The 17,471-nt window shown below is 68.5% G+C and overlaps 1 protein-coding gene across 1 annotated transcript; it reads left to right on the forward strand.

Annotated features, from left to right (window-relative positions):
* Positions 1-825: 825 nt before the first annotated feature.
* Positions 826-17,243, forward strand: TRPM5 (transient receptor potential cation channel subfamily M member 5). Its single transcript, XM_045486317.1, has 24 exons — positions 826-1,012; positions 2,083-2,263; positions 2,792-2,964; positions 4,765-4,948; positions 6,081-6,145; positions 6,307-6,498; positions 6,708-6,810; positions 7,948-8,066; positions 8,296-8,619; positions 8,714-8,854; positions 8,953-9,076; positions 9,351-9,496; positions 9,907-10,019; positions 10,175-10,267; positions 10,367-10,625; positions 10,750-10,868; positions 11,058-11,190; positions 11,298-11,472; positions 14,105-14,258; positions 14,702-14,883; positions 15,186-15,318; positions 15,872-15,944; positions 16,254-16,308; positions 16,645-17,243. The coding sequence occupies exons 1-24, from the start codon at positions 896-898 to the stop codon at positions 16,956-16,958; spliced, it is 3,672 nt and encodes a 1,223-aa protein (XP_045342273.1). The 5' UTR covers positions 826-895; the 3' UTR covers positions 16,959-17,243.
* Positions 17,244-17,471: the final 228 nt, after the last annotated feature.

Genomic DNA, 17,471 nt, shown 5'->3' on the forward strand with positions numbered 1-17,471 from the left:
TATGAGGACAACAGTCACCGGGTCAGGGGCCACCTTAATGTCCTCTCTTAACGTGACCACGTTTGCAAAGACCTTATTTGCCCAGAGGGCTCCATTCATGGGGGCCGGGAGTTAGGACTTGGGCCTGGGTTTCTGGGGCACACGGCAGGGGTGGGGGAGGGTGTGAGGCCGTAGGTCCCTGTCATGCCTGCGGGGCCGTGACCGCCACCGCTGCCCCTTCCTCTGTATGCCGGTGGCCCCTCTCCAAGACACAAAGGGTGGCCTGGCCAGGGAGCTGCCTTTTACCAAAGGACGCCTCCCGGGGATAGAGGGCCGGTGGGGCCACCGTGGACAGGCTGGGGAACTGACTCAGCGGCAGGGGGTCTGCCGACGCCCCTACTTGGACAGGTGGCCGTGGACCCGAGGGTGGGGGAGGCTGGCCAGGGCGGCTCACCTGTCCTGGAACCCAGGGCCCTTGGGCAGGGGCAGAGAAAACCAGGGAGATGTGGGCTGGGGGTGGGGGACAGGCTTCATGTCCAGAAGCCCAAGAGACTTTTGGGGTTTCTAGGACACCCCCCACCAAAGCCTGTGCAGAAGTGCTGACGGGAGAGGCCGGCCCGAGGCGCCCCGGGGGGGGGGGCGGTGAGTAGCAGGGCCCGGAGCCGGGTGGAGGGGCTAAGATGCACCCCCACGCCCCACCCCACTGGGAAGGGGGCGCGTGGGAGGCTCCAGTAGCTGAAGCCGGGTTGCGAGGGGGCCTTGTGGACGTCGTGGCGCGGCCGGGCCACTGGCGGGGTGGGGGGTGGAGGGGGGGTGGCCTCCCCAGTGAGGCCGCCGCTGGCGTCCTGCAGGGAGGGGGACAGGGTTTGCCTCTCACGCCCTCGGAGGTCGGCTCTGTCCCTGCAGAGAGGTCCTCATGTGGGGTGCCGGGGGTCCCTGCCGGGGAAGCCCCAGGGCTGCCGGACGTGGGTGGGCACGGGACTTGTGCCGGGGCGAGATCGAATTCGGAGGGTCTGGGAAGAAGCGAGGCAAGGTAAGGGGCTGCCCCCCCCCCGCCCCTGCCGTGCTAAGGCTCACACCCCCCCCCCCCACCGCCCCACGCTGAGCCCCCAGTCTCTCCCCAAACACTGAGCCCTGGGCGCCTGCTGCCCTCCAGAACCTGGCCGTTGTCACAGCCTCCAGGACCCGACTCCAGCCCTCTGGCCCCCCCCCCCCGCCTCCCACCCCCATGCACAGCACGTCCAGGGCCCCTCCTCCACGGAGAGGGAAGGGAGGCCTAGACAGGAGTCAGGTGAAGGCCGGACCCACCTGCGCCCTGGCCTCCTGCTGCCACCCTGCATCTAAACGGGGTCGGCCTCTCTCCTGATGCTGGTTGCTCCCCACCTCCTTGTGACCCCCATGCCAGCGCCCCATACCCAGTGCCCCTGGTGCCTCCATACCCAGCGCTCCCATGCCCAGCGCCCCATGCCCAGTGCCCCTGTTGCCCCCATACCCAGCGCCCCATACCCAGTGCCCCTGGTGTCCCCATACCCAGCACCCCCATACCCAGTGCCCCTGGCGCCCCCATGCCCAGTGCCCCTGGTGCCCTCATACCCAGCACCCCATACCCAGTGCCCCTGGTGCCCCCATGCCCAGTGCCCCACACCCAGTGCCCCTGACGCCTCCATACCCAGCACCCCATACCCAGTGCCCCTGGTGCCCCCATGCCCAGTGCCCCACACCCAGTGCCCCTGACGCCTCCATACCCAGCACCCCATACCCAGTGCCCCTGGTGCCCCCATGCCCAGTGCCCCACACCCAGTGCCCCTGACGCCTCCATACCCAGCACCCCATACCCAGTGCCCCTGGTGCCCCCAAACCCTGTGCCCCCATGCCCAGTGCCCCTGGTGCCCCCAAGCCCAGCACCCCATACCCAGTGCCCCTGGCGCCCCATGCCCAGCGCCCCACACCCAGCACCCCATACCCAGTGCCCCTGGCGCCCCCATGCCCAGTGCCCCCATACCCGGCACCCCATACCCAGTGCCCCTGGTGCCCCCATGCCCAGCACCCTCATGCCCACCCCCACACACACGCCCTGAGGCTGCAGGCCACCCTGCCCTGCAGTTCGTGAAGGTTCCGAGCGGCGTGGCCCCCTCCGTGCTCTTTGACCTCCTTCTGGCCGAGTGGCAGCTGCCAGTGCCCAACCTCGTGGTGTCCCTGGCGGGCGAGGAGCGGCCGTTCGCCGTGAGGTCCTGGCTGCGGGACGTCCTGCGCAAGGGGCTGGTGAAGGCGGCTCAGAGCACAGGTGAGGCCCCGCCAGGGCCCCACGGCCCGCACAGTCCGGCCACACAGCCCCCAGACCCTGCCCGGTGCCTCCCTCCCTGCAGCCTGCAGCGGGAGCAGCTTGGGGGATGCAGCGGAGGGGGGGGGGCGGGGTCCCCCCCCCCGGGAGGCGCAGCCCACCCTGCGGGCCTCGGCAAGACGGCCCCCCCTGCACCCGCGCCCGAGGGCGGGCCCCCATCGCACCCTCCGCCTGCCTCAGGGGAGCCGCCTGCTGGACGGTCGGTCGTGGGGTCCGGACCCAGTTACTGGGTCAATTTACGTTCAGGCCCGCCGAGCCTGCAGAAAAGCCGGCAGAAGGATATGGGGTTTCCGAACCGCCTCACCGCGAGGTGACCGCTGTGCAGCAGAGGCCTGCACACCCGACGAGGCCAGGGCCTCGTGATTCAGAACAACCTTCCCAGGCTCGGGTCCGGCCGACACCTGCAGGCGGTGGCGGGGGGGGGGGGCTGGGGGGCCGAGCCCACCGGGCACACTGAGCCCCCTGCCCTAGGAGCCTGGATCCTGACCAGCGCGCTCCGTGTGGGCCTCGCCCGGTACGTGGGACAGGCCGTGCGTGACCACTCGCTGGCCAGCACGTCCGCCAAGGCCCGCGTGGTGGCCATCGGCATCGCCCCGCTGGGCCGCGTCCTGCACCACCCGCTTCTGGATGACGCCCGGGTAAGCGTCCGTCTTGGAGTGCCGAGCCGCCCGGGCAAGTTGGGCCTGGGAGGCGGGGAGGGGCTCGTGGCCCCCAAATACACCCACCCCAGGGTAGGAGGTACGCCGAGGAAGCCGCCGGTGCTCTCTCCGAGGCCGACCGCACCCCACCATCTGGTTATCTGGCAAACCAGACACCCTCCACATGCCAGGCCTGCAAGGGACAGAGTAGCTCCTACGCCGGGGGGGGCTCACAGGCTCAGGGAGTGAGGCAGGCACCTGAAGGACCGAGATACTGAAGAGAAGCTGTGGGAGGAGCGGGGGAGGGAAGAAGGGGAGGAGGGAGAAGGAGGAGGAGGAGGAGGAGAGAGAGGAAGGGGAGGGAGGGGGGAGGGGAAGAAGAGGGACTAGGAGGGAAGAGGGAGAGGAGAGGGGAGCGGGGAGAGAGGGAGGGGAGGAGGGAGGAGGGGGAGGAGGAAGGAAGAGGAAGAGAAGGGGCTAGGAGGGAGGGGGAGGGAGGAGGGGGGAAGAGGAGGGGAGGGAGGAGGGGAGGAGGAGGGGAAGGAGGAGGGAGGAGAAAGAGGAGGGGGAGGAGGAAGGAAGAGGAAGAGAAGGGGCTAGGAGGGAGGGGGAGGGAGGGGGGGGGAAGAGGAGGGGAGGGAGGAGGGGAGGAGGAGGGGGAGGAGGAGGGGAAGGAGGAGGGAGGAGAAAGAGGAGGGGGAGGAGGAAGGAAGAGGAAGAGAAGGGGCTAGGAGGGAGGGGGAGGGAGGAGGGGGGAAGAGGAGGGGAGGGAGGAGGGGAGGAGGAGGGGAAGGAGGAGGGAGGAGAAAGAGGAGGGGGAGGAGGAAGGAAGAGGAAGAGAAGGGGCTAGGAGGGAGGGGGAGGGAGGGGGAGGAAGAGGAGGGGAGGGAGGAGGGGAGGAGGAGGGAGAGGCAGAGGAGGAAGGAGAGGAGGAAGGAGGGAAGGGAGAGGAGGGAAGAAGGAGAAGGGGAGGGAGGAGGAAAGGAGATGGAAAAAGGAGGGGAGGGAGGGGAAGGAGGAGACAGGAGGAAGAAGGAGAGGAGGAGGGTGGAGGGGAAGGAGGAAGGGAGGAGGAGTGAAGGGAGGAAGGAGGAGGGGAAGAGGAGAGGGAGAGGAGGAAGGAGGGGGAGGGGAAGAAGAGGGACTAGGAGGGAGAGGAACGGGGAGGGGAAAGAGAGGAAGGGGAGGAGTGGGAGGAGGAAGGAAGAGGAAGAGGTGGGGTTAGGAGGGAGAGGGGAGGGAGGAGGGGGAGGAGGAGGGGAGGGAGGGGAAGGAGGAGGGAGGAGAAAGAGGAGGGGGAGGAGGAGGGAGAGGCAAAGGAGGAAGGAGGAAGGAGGGAAGGGAGAGGAGGGAAGAAGGAGAAGGGGAGGGAGGGGAAGGAGGAAGGGAGGAGGAGGGGAGGGAGGAAGGAGGGGAAGAGGAGAGGGGGAGGAGGGCGAGCCCAGCACACGGCCAGCAGGTGGCAGCATTGCTCAGGGAGCAGTGTGGGGAGGGGTCTGCCAGATTCCCAGCCAGCGCAGACCAGACATGGGGACCTGGATTCCAGGGCCCTGCCCAGGACTGGTTCCCAATGGACACCGGCCCGCAAGCCTGGGTGACCCCGGCAAGTGGCCTCTGCTCCCCGCCCAGGGTCTGTCCGAGGCAGGGCCTGGCAGCCCCAGGGCCGTGGTTCTGTCCAGAGGACCCACTGGCCGCCCCAGGCCCCAGGCGCCGGCAGCCCGGCCCTCCCTCCCTCTGGGGGTGGGGACAGGCCCGGGCAGAAGAACCCTCATTTAGGGCTCACGGTGGGGGGGGGGGGGGGTCCAGGAGGACAGCCCTGTCCACTACCCCACGGACGAAGGCAGCAGCCGGGGCCCCCTCTGCTCCCTGGACAACAACCACACCTACTTCGTCCTGGTGGAGCCTGGGCCTCCCGGGAAGGGGGACGGGCCGACGGAGCTGCGGCTGAGGCTGGAAAAGCACATCTCGGAGCAGAGAACCGGCTATGGGGGTGAGACCTGTCCCAGGGCGGGTGGGGCGGGGGTGGTCATGGGGGCACGGGGTGTGCGCATTCCGGGCTGAAGGCACTGAGCGTGCCTGAGTGTGGAGACCTGGCCTCTGGGGGTCTGGGATGGGAAGCGGTCAGTGCGTTGGTGGGGGCGCAGCTAGGAGTTTGGCCCCGCCGGGCAGCGACATTCCTGCCGGATGACAGAGTTGCTGGTTTGTTCGCCTGCCCCGGGGCTCCCTGGGGGGGGGGGCGGGGGGGGGCTCGGGGCTTGGGAAGGAAACGGATTTGCGAGCTTTGAAAGGCCTGGTTTCCTCTACCAGCCAAGCTAGCCACGAGGTACGCTGCCACCAGAGGGCAGTGTTGCCCAAGGAACGGATGTGGCTGTGGCCAGCGGTGGGTTTGAAAGCTGGGTTTCTAGTATTAAGAAATACCAGCGCGTAAGTAAAATTTATACACACGATATATAACTGCCTACGATATTTATAAACAGCCTAAATATCTGTTAACTGAGTATTCTTTAAGAATAAAAACACGGTCGAGGCCGCGTTTAGACCACGTCGGTGGTGGGGGGCTCCGGCTCGCTGAAGCCTGGACGGCACGCACCGGTCTGTCCTCCAGATTCAACGAGGAGGCCCCTCTGGGAGTCAGAGGGGCCCGCTGCTCCCTGCCTCCCCAGCGTCCTCCCGCGTGGGGAATCTCGTTTCCGGCTAACGTTTGGGGGCGAAGCTGACTAAGGCCCCTCCCCTACTCTTTGGTTTGCCCCCGCGGGCCTGCAGGGCGATCGGCAGCGCTTCCTGCCATGACGGGAATAGAGGCGCTTGAAACGTGGCTGGTGCAGCCAGTGACTGAGTGTTTAACTTCGCTTACGTTCCTCGGTGTCTAGATATCTGTGAGGGGCCTACTGGGCAGTGGGGTGCGGGGCTGGCGTCCTTGTCCCCAAGCGAAGGGGCTCGTGTCTGTATGTGATATGCAGCCTGGAGCCCACACTTCACTAGAAAAAGCCTCCGGGCAGGTGTCTCCCTAGATAATGTTGGGGGTGATGGCCAGCGGCCTGGATGCCCACCCCGCGGGGAGGGTGCCAGGGTCCCCACTTGCTCGGACACCTGGGAGGACTTGACCGGCGCTCTGTCTGCAGGCACCAGCAGCATCGAGATCCCCGTCCTCTGTCTGTTGGTCAACGGGGACCCCAGCACCCTGGAGGTAGGGCAGGGGAGGGTGGTGGGGGCCGGGTGGGAGCCCCCTGGCCGGCTGCGGCCTCCTGCAGGGCCCTCCCCGGCCTGGGACGGGGTACCTCTGGCACGTGGGCCCAGGGCGGCCCCTGAGCTGACTCGGGGTCCACTCTCCCCGCCACGCCGCCTCAGAGGATCTCCAGGGCCGTGGAGCACGCTGCCCCGTGGCTGATCCTGGCGGGCTCAGGGGGCATCGCGGACGTGCTGGCTGCCTTCGTGAACCAGCCCCACCTCCTGGTGCCCCAGGCGGTGGAGAAGCAGTTCAAAGAGAAGTTTCCCGGAGAACGTTTGTGCTGGGAGGACGTCGTGCACTGGACCCAGCTGGTAGGGGCCCCCCCGCAGGACGAGGCCCCCCTCCCGGGTGGGCCGCCCCCGGGGGAAAGTCCTGCTGGGCGTCTCCGTGCCCCCTGTCCACGAGGAAGGGCCCAGCCTCCTCCCTTCCCCAACAAAGCCTCCAAGCCCGCTCTGCCTTCAGGCCCCTGGCCTGCCCCCTGCCCCCAGGGCCACTCAGGGCCTTTGTCCCGGTGTCCCAGCTGCAGAACATCACCTCCCACCCACACTTGCTCACCGTGCACGACTTCGAGCAGGAGGGCTCCGAGGAGCTGGACACCATCATCCTGAAGGCCCTGATAAAAGGTGAGGGCGCAGGGGCAGGGGTGAGCGGGGGCGCCAGCTGTGCAGGGCTGCTTCCCGCACCCGCCCCGCCCTGGGCCTCACCCTCCAGGATCTGACACGTGCATGGGGCCGGGCCACCGCCCAGGGACCACGTCGATCAGCAGCCAGGACTCCCGGGATGGCACCCCTCTGCCGCGCGTGTGTGTGCGTGTGCGTGTGCTCACGCATGCACCTGTGTGCGTCACGTGCGGGCGTGTGCCTGTGTGAGTGAGCGTGTGCCTGAGTGCCTGTGCCTGCGTGCGGGGCCCAGTGCTCGCTTTTCCAGCAGCACATGTAACAAAACTGGAACGACACAGGGATGGCCCTGGCTCCTGTGCAAATTTGTCCAGCGTTCTGTGCTCGACAAGTTTCAGTTTGACATATCTTACTGTAATTTCAGAAACTGAAGCGTTCAATCCAGCGGCTTTTAGTACATTTGCGAGTTGTGCGACCATCCCCAGTGTCTAATTCCAGAACGTTTGCATTGCCCCAAAGGCAGTCTGGCACCGGTCAGTCACTGCCCGTTTCCCTGGCCCCCGGTGGCCACCGGCTCGCTTTCTGTGCGGGCGGATTTGCCCCTCTGGGGCCCTTCCCATCCGCGGGCTCCCGCCGTGGGCGGTGTTCGGCTCCCTCCTCTGAGCCCGCGTTTCTGAAGAGCATCCACGCTGTGGCCTGCTGGTGCCTCCCTGCTTTCCAGGGCCGAGGGACACTCCACGGAGCGGAGGGACCGCGCTGTGTCTCTCTGTTCCTCTATCACAGACACTGTGCTGTCCCTGCTGTTTGGCTGCCCCGCGAAAGGCTTTCCGCGGCGGAGACACGCCGCGCCGAGGGCCTGACCTCGGGCAGCCAGACACAGACCCAGGCCGGGAGGGGCAGGGGGGCCGGGACGCCCTCGACGGCGGGGGGCCGGAAGCTCCTCCAGACAGACCGTCCACTCACCCCGTCCCGTCGGGGTCCCGGGAGCCATCATTTCCGCCGACAACCTTGCGACGCCGTGGGCCTCTGGCCGTCGTCACTCAGAGGGCGTGACGCGGGCCACGGCTCCAGGGCTGCGTGTCCAGAAGACCACCGCGAGGGGCCCTGGGCCCGCCGCTCACCTCCCGCCCGCTCTGCCCGCAGCCTGCAAGAGCCACAGCCAGCAGGCGCAGGACTACCTGGACGAGCTCAAGCTGGCCGTGGCCTGGGACCGCGTGGACATCGCCAAGAGCGAGATCTTCAACGGGGACGTGGAGTGGAAGGTGCCCGCCCGCCCACCCGCCGGCCGACGCCTCCGGAGCCTCGCCTCTGGCCAACACAGGGGCGAGCGCCGAGTTGAGGGCCTGGGGGCAGGCGGCGCCCCGAGGGCCGCCGGCGGGGGGCCCCTTCTGCCCCACGCGGCCGAGGGGTGGGGTGGGGGGGCAGGGAGGCCACGGCTCCCGCTCACTCGGCCCCTCTCCCCGCCCCGGGCGTGTCGGGTGGCGGCCCCAGTCCCGCGACCTGGAGGAGGTGATGATGGACGCGCTGGTGAGCGACAAGCCCGAGTTCGTGCGCCTCTTCGTGGACAACGGCGCCGACGTGGCGGGCTTCCTGACGTTCGGGCGGCTGCAGCAGCTGTACCGCTCGGCGCCCCCCAACAGCCTGCTCTTTGACCTGCTGCGGCGCAAGCACGAGGAGGGCCGGCTGACGCTGGCCGGCCTGGGCGCCCAGCAGGCCCGCGAGCCGCCCGAGGGCCCGCCCGCCTTCTCCCTGCACGAGGTGTCCCGCCTGCTCAAGGACTTCCTGCACGACGCCTGCCGCGGGCTCTACCAGGCGGTAAGGGGGACCCCCCCGGGCCGGGCCGGGCGGGGCGGGGCGGGGCGGGGCGGGGGCCGGGCCACCCGGACGCTGACGGGCCCAGTCCCCGCAGGAGCGGGGCCCGGCCGGGCGGCCCGAGGCCCGGAAGGGGCTGCTGGACCTGAACCGAAAGAGCGAGAACCCGTGGCGGGACCTGTTCCTCTGGGCCGTGCTGCAGAACCGCCACGAGATGGCCGCCTACTTCTGGGCCATGGTGGGTGGGCCTCGGACTGGGGGGGGGGGGGGGGGGGGGGCGGGGGGAGCCGGGCAGGGGCGGCGTGGTGGGCGGCCTCCTCAGACCCCGTCTCCCAGGGCCAGGAGGGGGTGGCCGCCGCTCTGGCCGCCTGCAAGATCCTCCGTGAGATGTCCCACCTGGAGGCGGGGGCCGAGGGGGGCCGCGGCGGGAGCGAGGCCAAGTACGAGCAGCTGGCCCTGGGTGAGCCACCGGCCTGGCGGGGCGCAGCGGGGCTCGGGGCGGGGCAGATGGGTACCCCGGGCCCTGGGCACACACCGGGTCCTGCTACCCCTCGGGACGTTTGGGGTGACTGACGGGGAAAGGAAGGGCCCTGGGCAGGTCGGGCGGGCAGGCCTCGGCAGCCCCCGGGGGGCAGGGGGGGTGGGTGGGGGGGGTGGGGAGGGAGCGGGCGCAGGGCAGAGGAGGGAGGGGGCGCGTGGGCGAGTGCGGGCGGGCGGCCGGCGCCCTCGGGCAGGCCTCTTCTCCGAGTGCTACCGCAGCAGCGAGGACCGCGCCTTCGCCCTGCTGGTGCGTCGGAACCGCTGCTGGAGCAGGACCACCTGTCTGCACCTGGCCACCGAGGCCGACACCAAGGCCTTCTTTGCCCACGAAGGGGTGCAGGTGAGGGTCTGGCTTCGGGGAAGGCCGTCAGGGCCAAAGCGGACGGCAGACGGGAGGTGCCCCGGGTGCCCCCCCCCCCCCCCCACTGCTCTCCACGTCCTGGCTGTGCAGGGCAGGGGCTGCTCGGTTCCTGGACGGCACCTGCCTGGCTGCCTTCTTGTTGTCGTCAGCCCTTTCTCCACTTGGGGTCTCAGCAGAAGTGCTACCCTTTCAGCTCAGCCCTCCCGGACCCCAAAACCCGGCCTTCCCGTTGAAGGTTGTCCCCACCAGGACGGATGGCAGGCGGGGGGGGGGGGGCGATGCTTCAGCCGAGCCTTGACGGGCACGCCCGGTGTCCGGCCCAGCATGGGCAGAGGTGTGTGTGTGGGGGGGGGGGGGGGCGGGGACCGGAGGCTGTGCCTTTATTTCAGGCTTTCCTGACCAAGATCTGGTGGGGGAACATGGCCTCGGGCACGGCCATCCTGCGGCTGCTGGGGGCCTTCCTCTGCCCGGCCCTCATCTACACCAACCTCATCACCTTCAGGTCTGTTGGGTGCGGGCAGCCGCCGGGGGCGGTGGGGGGGCCCCACTGGCCAAAGACCCCGCCCACATCCCTCCCCAGGGCCCCCCGCACTTCCTTTGCTGGCTGGGTGCTCCGGTGCCCTTCCCGAGGGCCCTGAGGGTGCCCCGTGCTCACAGCGAGGAGGCCCTGCTGAGGACGGTCCCCGAGGGCCTCCAGGAGCTGGACGGCCTGGACTCAGAGAGGAGCCTGCTGTGCAGCCCGGGCAGCCGGTGAGGGCCGCGGGGCGGGCCGGCCAGGGGGCTGGACTCACTCCGCGGGGCCCCCGCCGCCGGCCTCACCGCCGTCCGTGGTCTCTCCTCGCGGCGCAGGCGGGACGCGCTGACCGGGGCGCCAAGGGCTCGGGGTGACCGAGGTCCACGTGCTGCCTTCCTGCTGACGCGCTGGCGGATGTTCTGGGGGGCGCCCGTGACCGTGTTCCTGGGGAACGTGGTCATGTACTTTGCCTTCCTGTTCCTGTTCACCTACGTCCTGCTGGTGGACTTCAGGCCACCTCCCCAGGGGCCGTCTGGGCCCGAGGTCACCCTGTACTTCTGGGTCTTCACACTGGTGCTGGAAGAGATCCGGCAGGTCAGTGGCGGGCCCTGCGCCCCCGCCCGCCCCCCCCCCCCCCACCGGCTCCCACCGGCCTGGACGGGGCGGGGCGTCCCCGGCCAGCTGTCAGTGGACGGCCCGCCCCTCTGCCCCCTGCCAGGGATTCTTCACGGACGAGGACACGAGTCTGGTGAAGAAGCTCACCCTCTACGTGGAAGACCACTGGAACAAGTGTGACATGGTGGCCATCTTCCTGTTCCTCGTCGGCGTCACCTGCAGGTCTCTGGGGCCCAGAGGCCTGGGATGCGGGCCCCTCGGGTGGGCCGCCGGGCGGGCCGGCGTCAGGACGAAGCCTCGGAAGGCCTCAAAAGGCCCGGCTTGTCCTTGGCCCCCATGCTGTGTGTCCTGGGGGAAGCTCCTTCCCCTCTCTGGGCACTAGCGGCACCCCCAATACGGCCCCCACCCCAGGATGCTGCCCTCAGCGTTTGAGGCGGGTCGCGCGGTCCTCGCCGTGGACTTCATGGTGTTCACGCTCCGACTCATCCACATCTTCGCCATCCACAAGCAGCTGGGCCCCAAGATCATCATTGTGGAGCGGATGGTGAGCCCCGGGTCCCGCCTGGGGGCCGGGGTGGGGGTGGGGGAGCTGGTGAAATAGCCCCCCCCACCCAGCCAGGCGGCCGCTAACACTCTCCGTTCTTCCCCCAGATGAAGGACGTCTTTTTCTTCCTCTTCTTCCTGAGTGTGTGGCTGGTGGCCTACGGCGTGACCACACAGGCCCTGCTGCACCCCCACGACGGCCGCCTGGAGTGGGTTTTCCGCCGCGTGCTCTACCGGCCTTACCTGCAGATCTTCGGGCAGATCCCCCTGGACGAGATCGATGGTCAGCACGCAGCCTGCCTCGGTGGGGGGGGGGGGGGGGGCATGTCCCTGAGCCAGCTGGACACAAGATCCCCTGCTTCCTACGGTGCCGTCAGATGGGGTCCAGTTTACGGAGCCTCCTTTCAGAAGACCCAGGACGTGGGGCCCTTGAGAGGAGCCGGCTGAGATGGGGAGGCCCCTGAGGACAGTCCCCAGGCCCCACACACCTGCACAGGGTCGGGCCCAGCCCAGGGGCGGCTCCGGGAGGACTTTTGTTGGTCACAGAGACCTTTCCCTGTGGGCCCCAGGCTGGAAACTGAGGCACCAGGAGGCTGCAAGGCAGCCTCTGCTGGGGGGCCCGGAGGCCGGCCTGCTTTGGGATGGCTTGTGCCAGGGCAGGTGCCGCGGGGGCAGGCGGCCTCTGTGCGGGGCCGAGGGCCAGCCAGCATAGGTTCCGAGACTGTCCCAGGACCGTGGGGACGGTGCGGGAGGCAGAGCCGCTCTGCCGTGGGGGCTGGTAGGTGTAGGGAAGCCCTGGCTTGGGGGGCAAGCCCCCGACACGGCTGGGACTCGGTGAGGAGGAGGAGGAGAGGGAACCAGCCCCTCCAGGACGGTGAGCCAGCACCAGGGGCCGTTCACTCAGGCTGGTGCCGGACCAGGGCCACCGGGGCTCCAGGGCGCCCCCGGGCACATGGTGTGTGTCTAAGGCCGGGCCCCAGCCGCCGGAGCCAGTGAGACGAGGTCGGGTGCCCGCCACACTCACTGAGTGTCCGTCAGCGGGGTGAGAGTGTGAGGGGAGCGGACCCGAGCCGCCAAGATGGGGAGGGGCGTTGCCACCGTGGAAACCGGCTAACTGGGGTGTTCTGAAAGCCCCTTTCCTTGGACTATTTTCTTAGCACTACCTCCCCGCTCCCTCCCCCCCTCCACTGCCCAGCTGGGATTCCTTTGCTCATCCGGAGTGTTCCAGGCCCTGGCTGCCCTCCCCATTGGCCCCTGCCCAGCCCTGTACTGCAGGGACCCTCTGGAGGAGGGCAGGGGTGGGGTCACTCCCGGGGCCACCAGGGGAGGGCAGAGGTTGTGCAGACTTCCGGGGCTGGGGGGGTGGACGGTCCTAGCCCCGGGGGCTGCCTCGGGAAGGCCTGAGTGCAGGCTGTGGCACAAAGTCCGTGACAGGGGCCAGGTCGGGGCCGGCCCACTGAGGGTCCTGTGCAGGCCCCTTCCCCTCCCAGGGCCTGGGCTTCCTGTCTGCTCAGGCCTCTGGGCCACACCACCACGCGGGGCAGGGCTGTGGTGATTCACTAACATGTGCACCCTGGGGTCCCAGAGCCCAGAGCACCCCCCCACCCCTGCCGTCCGGTCCCCGTGTGCCAGGAGGGAGCCCTGGGGCGGAGCTCCTGGTCTGGCCTCCAGACCCATGGACACTTTAATTTCCAGCCTGGCCTCATGGCGCCTCCGAGAGTCACAGGGGTCTCACTGCTCCCGAGCCTGGGCGCAGGGGAGGGAGGAGGGTCCCGAATCGGCCCCGAGCAGACCTACAGGCCAGGGCAGGGCAGGGTCTGGGAAGATGCTGCTTCCCCAGCCCCTTCTGCACGCTCGCAGCTCACCGTGGGCTCCTGGCACAGACTGACTCGGGGGACATTAGGAGAGGGCCTCCCCCAGAGAGGGAGCCACGGACACGTGAAAACAGCCCCTGCCGGCCCGACACATGTGCACAGTGGGGACACGGGGACACAGGTGTAGACAGAGGGACAGAGGCCCCCAGTGTCACCTGGACTCGGTCACAGAGCAAAGACCAGGAGGGGCAGCCACAGAAACACAGCCGAACGTGCGGGCGTGTGCAGCGTCCACACGGGCACACGCACGGGCACGCGCACATACACGGCCTGCGTGCTCACCCACTGATATCTGCTCTTTCCTTCCTTGCCTCCCATCCCATGAGCGTGAGGAGGGGACTGGCTGGTGAGGGGCCAGAGGTGTGATCCTCGGGCCCCCCAGGGCGCGCCTGCCCAGGGCGCAAGGCTCAGCCTGCTCCCAGACCCAGCATTCACTCCCACTGCCCGGAGAACATTCTTTGAGCTGGCATGGCCCAGAGATGCCGTGTCCACGGTGCCGGCAGCAATCAGTGCCAAGGGCGGCCTGGCCAGATGAGCTTTGGAGGTGATGCAGACTCGCCCCCTGGCTGGGTGCCATGTGACAGGCCTTAGTGTTATAAAGGCCCTGAGAAGTCCTGCAGGGGGAGACACGGTCACCCGTGTCTAGGGCAGCTTTCTCCAGACCAGCTTTGAGCACAGCCTTTGGTGTGGGGAGGTGGGGAATCCACACAACTACCAGCAGAAACTGGGGTCCTCTGTGCCCACCTGCCAAATGGCTCTGCCCTCAGAACGTGTGGCCCTGGCCATGACCCCAGTCAGGTGGAGGTGGAGAATGGACCGGTGCCCCCAGGCTGACCATCCATCCGGTTTGACAGGACTGGGGTGTCCTGAGACGGGAACTTCCAGTGCTAAACCAGACAGTCCCCCCCCCCCCCGTCAACCGGGACAGCTGGTCACCCGGCCAGGGGCTGCGTCCCCGGGGGGCCCCAGCCCTAGGGGGAGGCCCTCCAGATCCAAGGGTGCCCCTGTGGCCGCCCCGCCCCCACACCACTCCCGTTTCAGAAGCCCGCGTGAACTGCTCCCTACACCCCCTGCTGCAAGAGGGCTCAGCCTCCTGCCCTAACCTCTATGCCAACTGGCTGGTCATCCTCCTGCTGGTCACCTTCCTGCTGGTCACCAACGTGCTGCTCATGAACCTGCTCATCGCCATGTTCAGGTGCCCCCTCCCCCACTCTCCCCTCGTGGGCACCCCCAGGCCCGGCTGTCCGGGTCCCGGCCCTGCTCCTCCCTCCGGCCCGGGGGCTGCGGGGGTCTCTCCACCCCCGGGAGGGGCTGGGGCCTGTGTGGGGAAAGGCCTGAGTGTGAGGGGTCACCCCAAACACTGGCTCCCCTTCCGCCGGGCCCGGGCTGCAGGCAGAGGGAGGGCAGGGCCCTGAGGAAGGGAAGGTCAGGGGGAGGGTCGTCCCCTCTGGAACCAGAGGCCCGGGCTTGTCCAGGAGAGCGGAAGGGGACCTGAGTGGACTCCGTTCCAGACACACCCGCAGAGGGAAGTCCGTGATCTGAGATGATCACAGAAGAGGGTGCCCCCCGGCTCTGGGAACAGCTCGGGAGGAGAGGGGGTGCCTGTGTGTCCCCGTCACCCACACGCCGGCCCCACAGCTACACGTTCCAGGTGGTGCAGGGCAACGCGGACATGTTCTGGAAGTTCCAGCGCTACCACCTCATCGCGGAGTACCACGAGCGCCCCGCCCTGGCCCCGCCCTTCATCCTCCTCAGCCACCTGAGCCTGGCGCTCAAGAGGCTCTTCCAGAAGGGGGCTGAGCAGAGGCGGGCACGCCTGGGTGAGGCCACAGGGCTGGACCCGGCCCGGCTGCCCCGGACGGCGGGGGGGGATGGGCGATGTGCCCAGTGGGCAGGCGAGGAGAGGCCGCGCCCCCTCCCTAACCGCCCCCCCCCCCCCAACCCCCAGAGCCGCTGGCACAGGGCTGAGCCTGGAGTTCTCTGCAGGGGGGCCGTCCCCCTGTCTCCACCTCACAGCCCGGGCTAGCCGTGGTGACTGAGGCCCGCTGCCCTTGCCCCGGGCTCCCCTGGCCCCGAGGCCCACCAGGCTCCGGCCAAGCCTGTGCTGCCCCGACCTTCCCAGAGAGAGACTTGGCGGAGCCCCTGGACCAGAAGATGGTCACCTGGGAGACGGTTCAGAAGGAGAACTACCTGAGCAGGCTGGAGAGACAGAGGAAGGACAGCAAGGAGGAGGTTCTGAGGAAAACCGCCCACAGGTATGGCCTGGGGGCAAGCATCGGTGTCCCCTGCAGCACCTCCCAAGGGAGGGCCGGACCCCGAGTGGGGCGTGGGGTGTCAGGCCCTCTCCTGCCCGTCACTTGAGGGTAGGGGGCCCTCACCCGCAGCCCTGCACCTGCCTGAGCTGGGCAGAACGAGGCTGGCAGGGGCAGGAGCCTGGCCTGCCCTGCTTTTGGGGGACGGGGGGGGGGGGCCAATACAGGGGGTGTCCTCCCAGCTCTGGGGTCTCCCGAGTGGAACTCCTCCCCCAGCCCTCTGGGTCTCCCCCCAAAATGGTCCATCCCAGCTGTCCAGGCGCCCGTGGCCCCTGCCTGCCTTTGTCCCCAGCTCTTGCCCCCGTGGAACTCAGCCCCCATGGAGCTCCCAGGGAGGGCTCCGAAGGGCTCTCTGTACCCAGATCTGGGAATGAGAGCAAAGGGCACCCCACCCAGAGAGGGTTCAGGGACCCCAAACCCACCCAAAGGGCCTCAGGGGAGGATGGGGAGCATCTGGGAATTTGGAGCGCCCTGTGCCTACCAGCTTCTGCCACAGGGTGGACATCATGGCCAAGTACCTCGGGGGGCTGAGAGAACAAGAAAAGCGCATCAAGCACTTGGAGTCACAGGTAGACAGGGAGACCTCGTGCCCTTCTCCCGGGAGGGGGCCCTCACCCGCAGCCCCGCACCCAGGGCGGGCTGAGGCCCTGGGGAGGTCCACTACCTGGTCCCTGTCCCCACAAGCAACTTCAGAGACACTGTGCCCTCCCTGGAGAGGGTTCTGGAAAACACACGCCCTCCCCGGAGTGGGTCCTGCACTCAAGACCCCTCACTGTCCACACTCCACACCCACACCCCTTCCCTCAGGCACAGCCAGCAGAGGGGAGGGTCACGGGGCAGCAGGGCCTGGGGCTGCCCAGGACGCCTCTCTCCTCCAGGTCGACTACTGCACAGCGCTCCTGTCCTCCATGGCCCAGGGCGGCTCCTACCGGAGTAAGTGGGGTGTGGGGAAGGCAGAGGGCGGGGAGGGGCACAGGCTGATAGGCGGACGGGTGGAGGGCTGTCGCTGTGCCCCGTCGCTGCCTTCTCTGGGTCTCTGCTTCTCCCTGTCCTGGGAGGGGACTGGCCCAGGTCTCCGACGGCCCTCGGCTGGCCACAGTCCTTAGGGTGGGGCAGGTACCCTCTGCCGAGGCCCATCGACTCAGCCAGGCGTGAGGGCTTGGCCAGGCCGACTCCGACTCCTGGAGGCCCTGCCTGGCACCACGCACGCCCCCGCCCTGCTTCCCCAGCCCCCGACCCAGAGCCACCAGGTCTGTCCCCTGTTCACAGTAATGAGCTACCTCTCCCTTCCCCGGGCCCGCCCCACCGGACACCCAGCAGCTGAGGGGTCTTCCTTCCTCACCAGACTCTCAGAACACCGAAGACGGACACCAGCAGGCCTCTGCCGGGCACAGAGAGGGCGTGGGCAGCGGGGGGCACCCAGAGGCTGGCCGGCTGCTCTCGGACACCTGAGCATTTGGACTGTCGGCACACCGGGCCCACCTCTCCCAGAGCCCCAGGCCTGGCCCTCTGGCCCAGACCAGGATGGGCAGGCAGGAACGTGGCCCTTAGCTGGCCGTCCTGGGCCCCTGAAGATCCACTGAACTGCCCCTCGCTCCGGTGGAGCCCTCGGTGGGCTGTGGCTCGAGTGGCCTTGTCAAAAGGAACCACTCCTTGCCCTGCCTGGCACCTTCCCGGGACCTCCCTCCACCTGGGAGCATGGTGGGCCCCTCTCCCAGGCCAGTGGAGAGCCCCGTGGGTCCCCATCCCAAACCGCCCGGCCTGGGCTGACAGCACTTGCTGAGTGCCGTGCCTGAAGCACCTCTCGTCTGTTGGGCAAGTGTCCCACCCACCCTGTGTTACCCGCCAAAAGATGGATTTATCCAGAACATTAGTGGCTGCTTCTGCCCTTTAGGACCGGGGCCAGTGTTTACTACGCTCATGGGCTCACACCCCACACGCCCCCAACTGCTCGCGTGGCATGGTGAGCGCTGGACTGTGTCCGGCCTGGGCGACGGCCCCGGGACACTGCCCCCAAAGCTGTTCCATCTTAAGAGAACACAGCCACACCAAGCCAGTGAAGGCCGGGGGAGAGTGGACACGGGTTTTACCTGGGG

Source organism: Leopardus geoffroyi, chromosome D1, assembly GCF_018350155.1.
Source record: "Leopardus geoffroyi isolate Oge1 chromosome D1, O.geoffroyi_Oge1_pat1.0, whole genome shotgun sequence".
Taxonomy (NCBI): Eukaryota; Metazoa; Chordata; class Mammalia; order Carnivora; family Felidae; genus Leopardus; species Leopardus geoffroyi.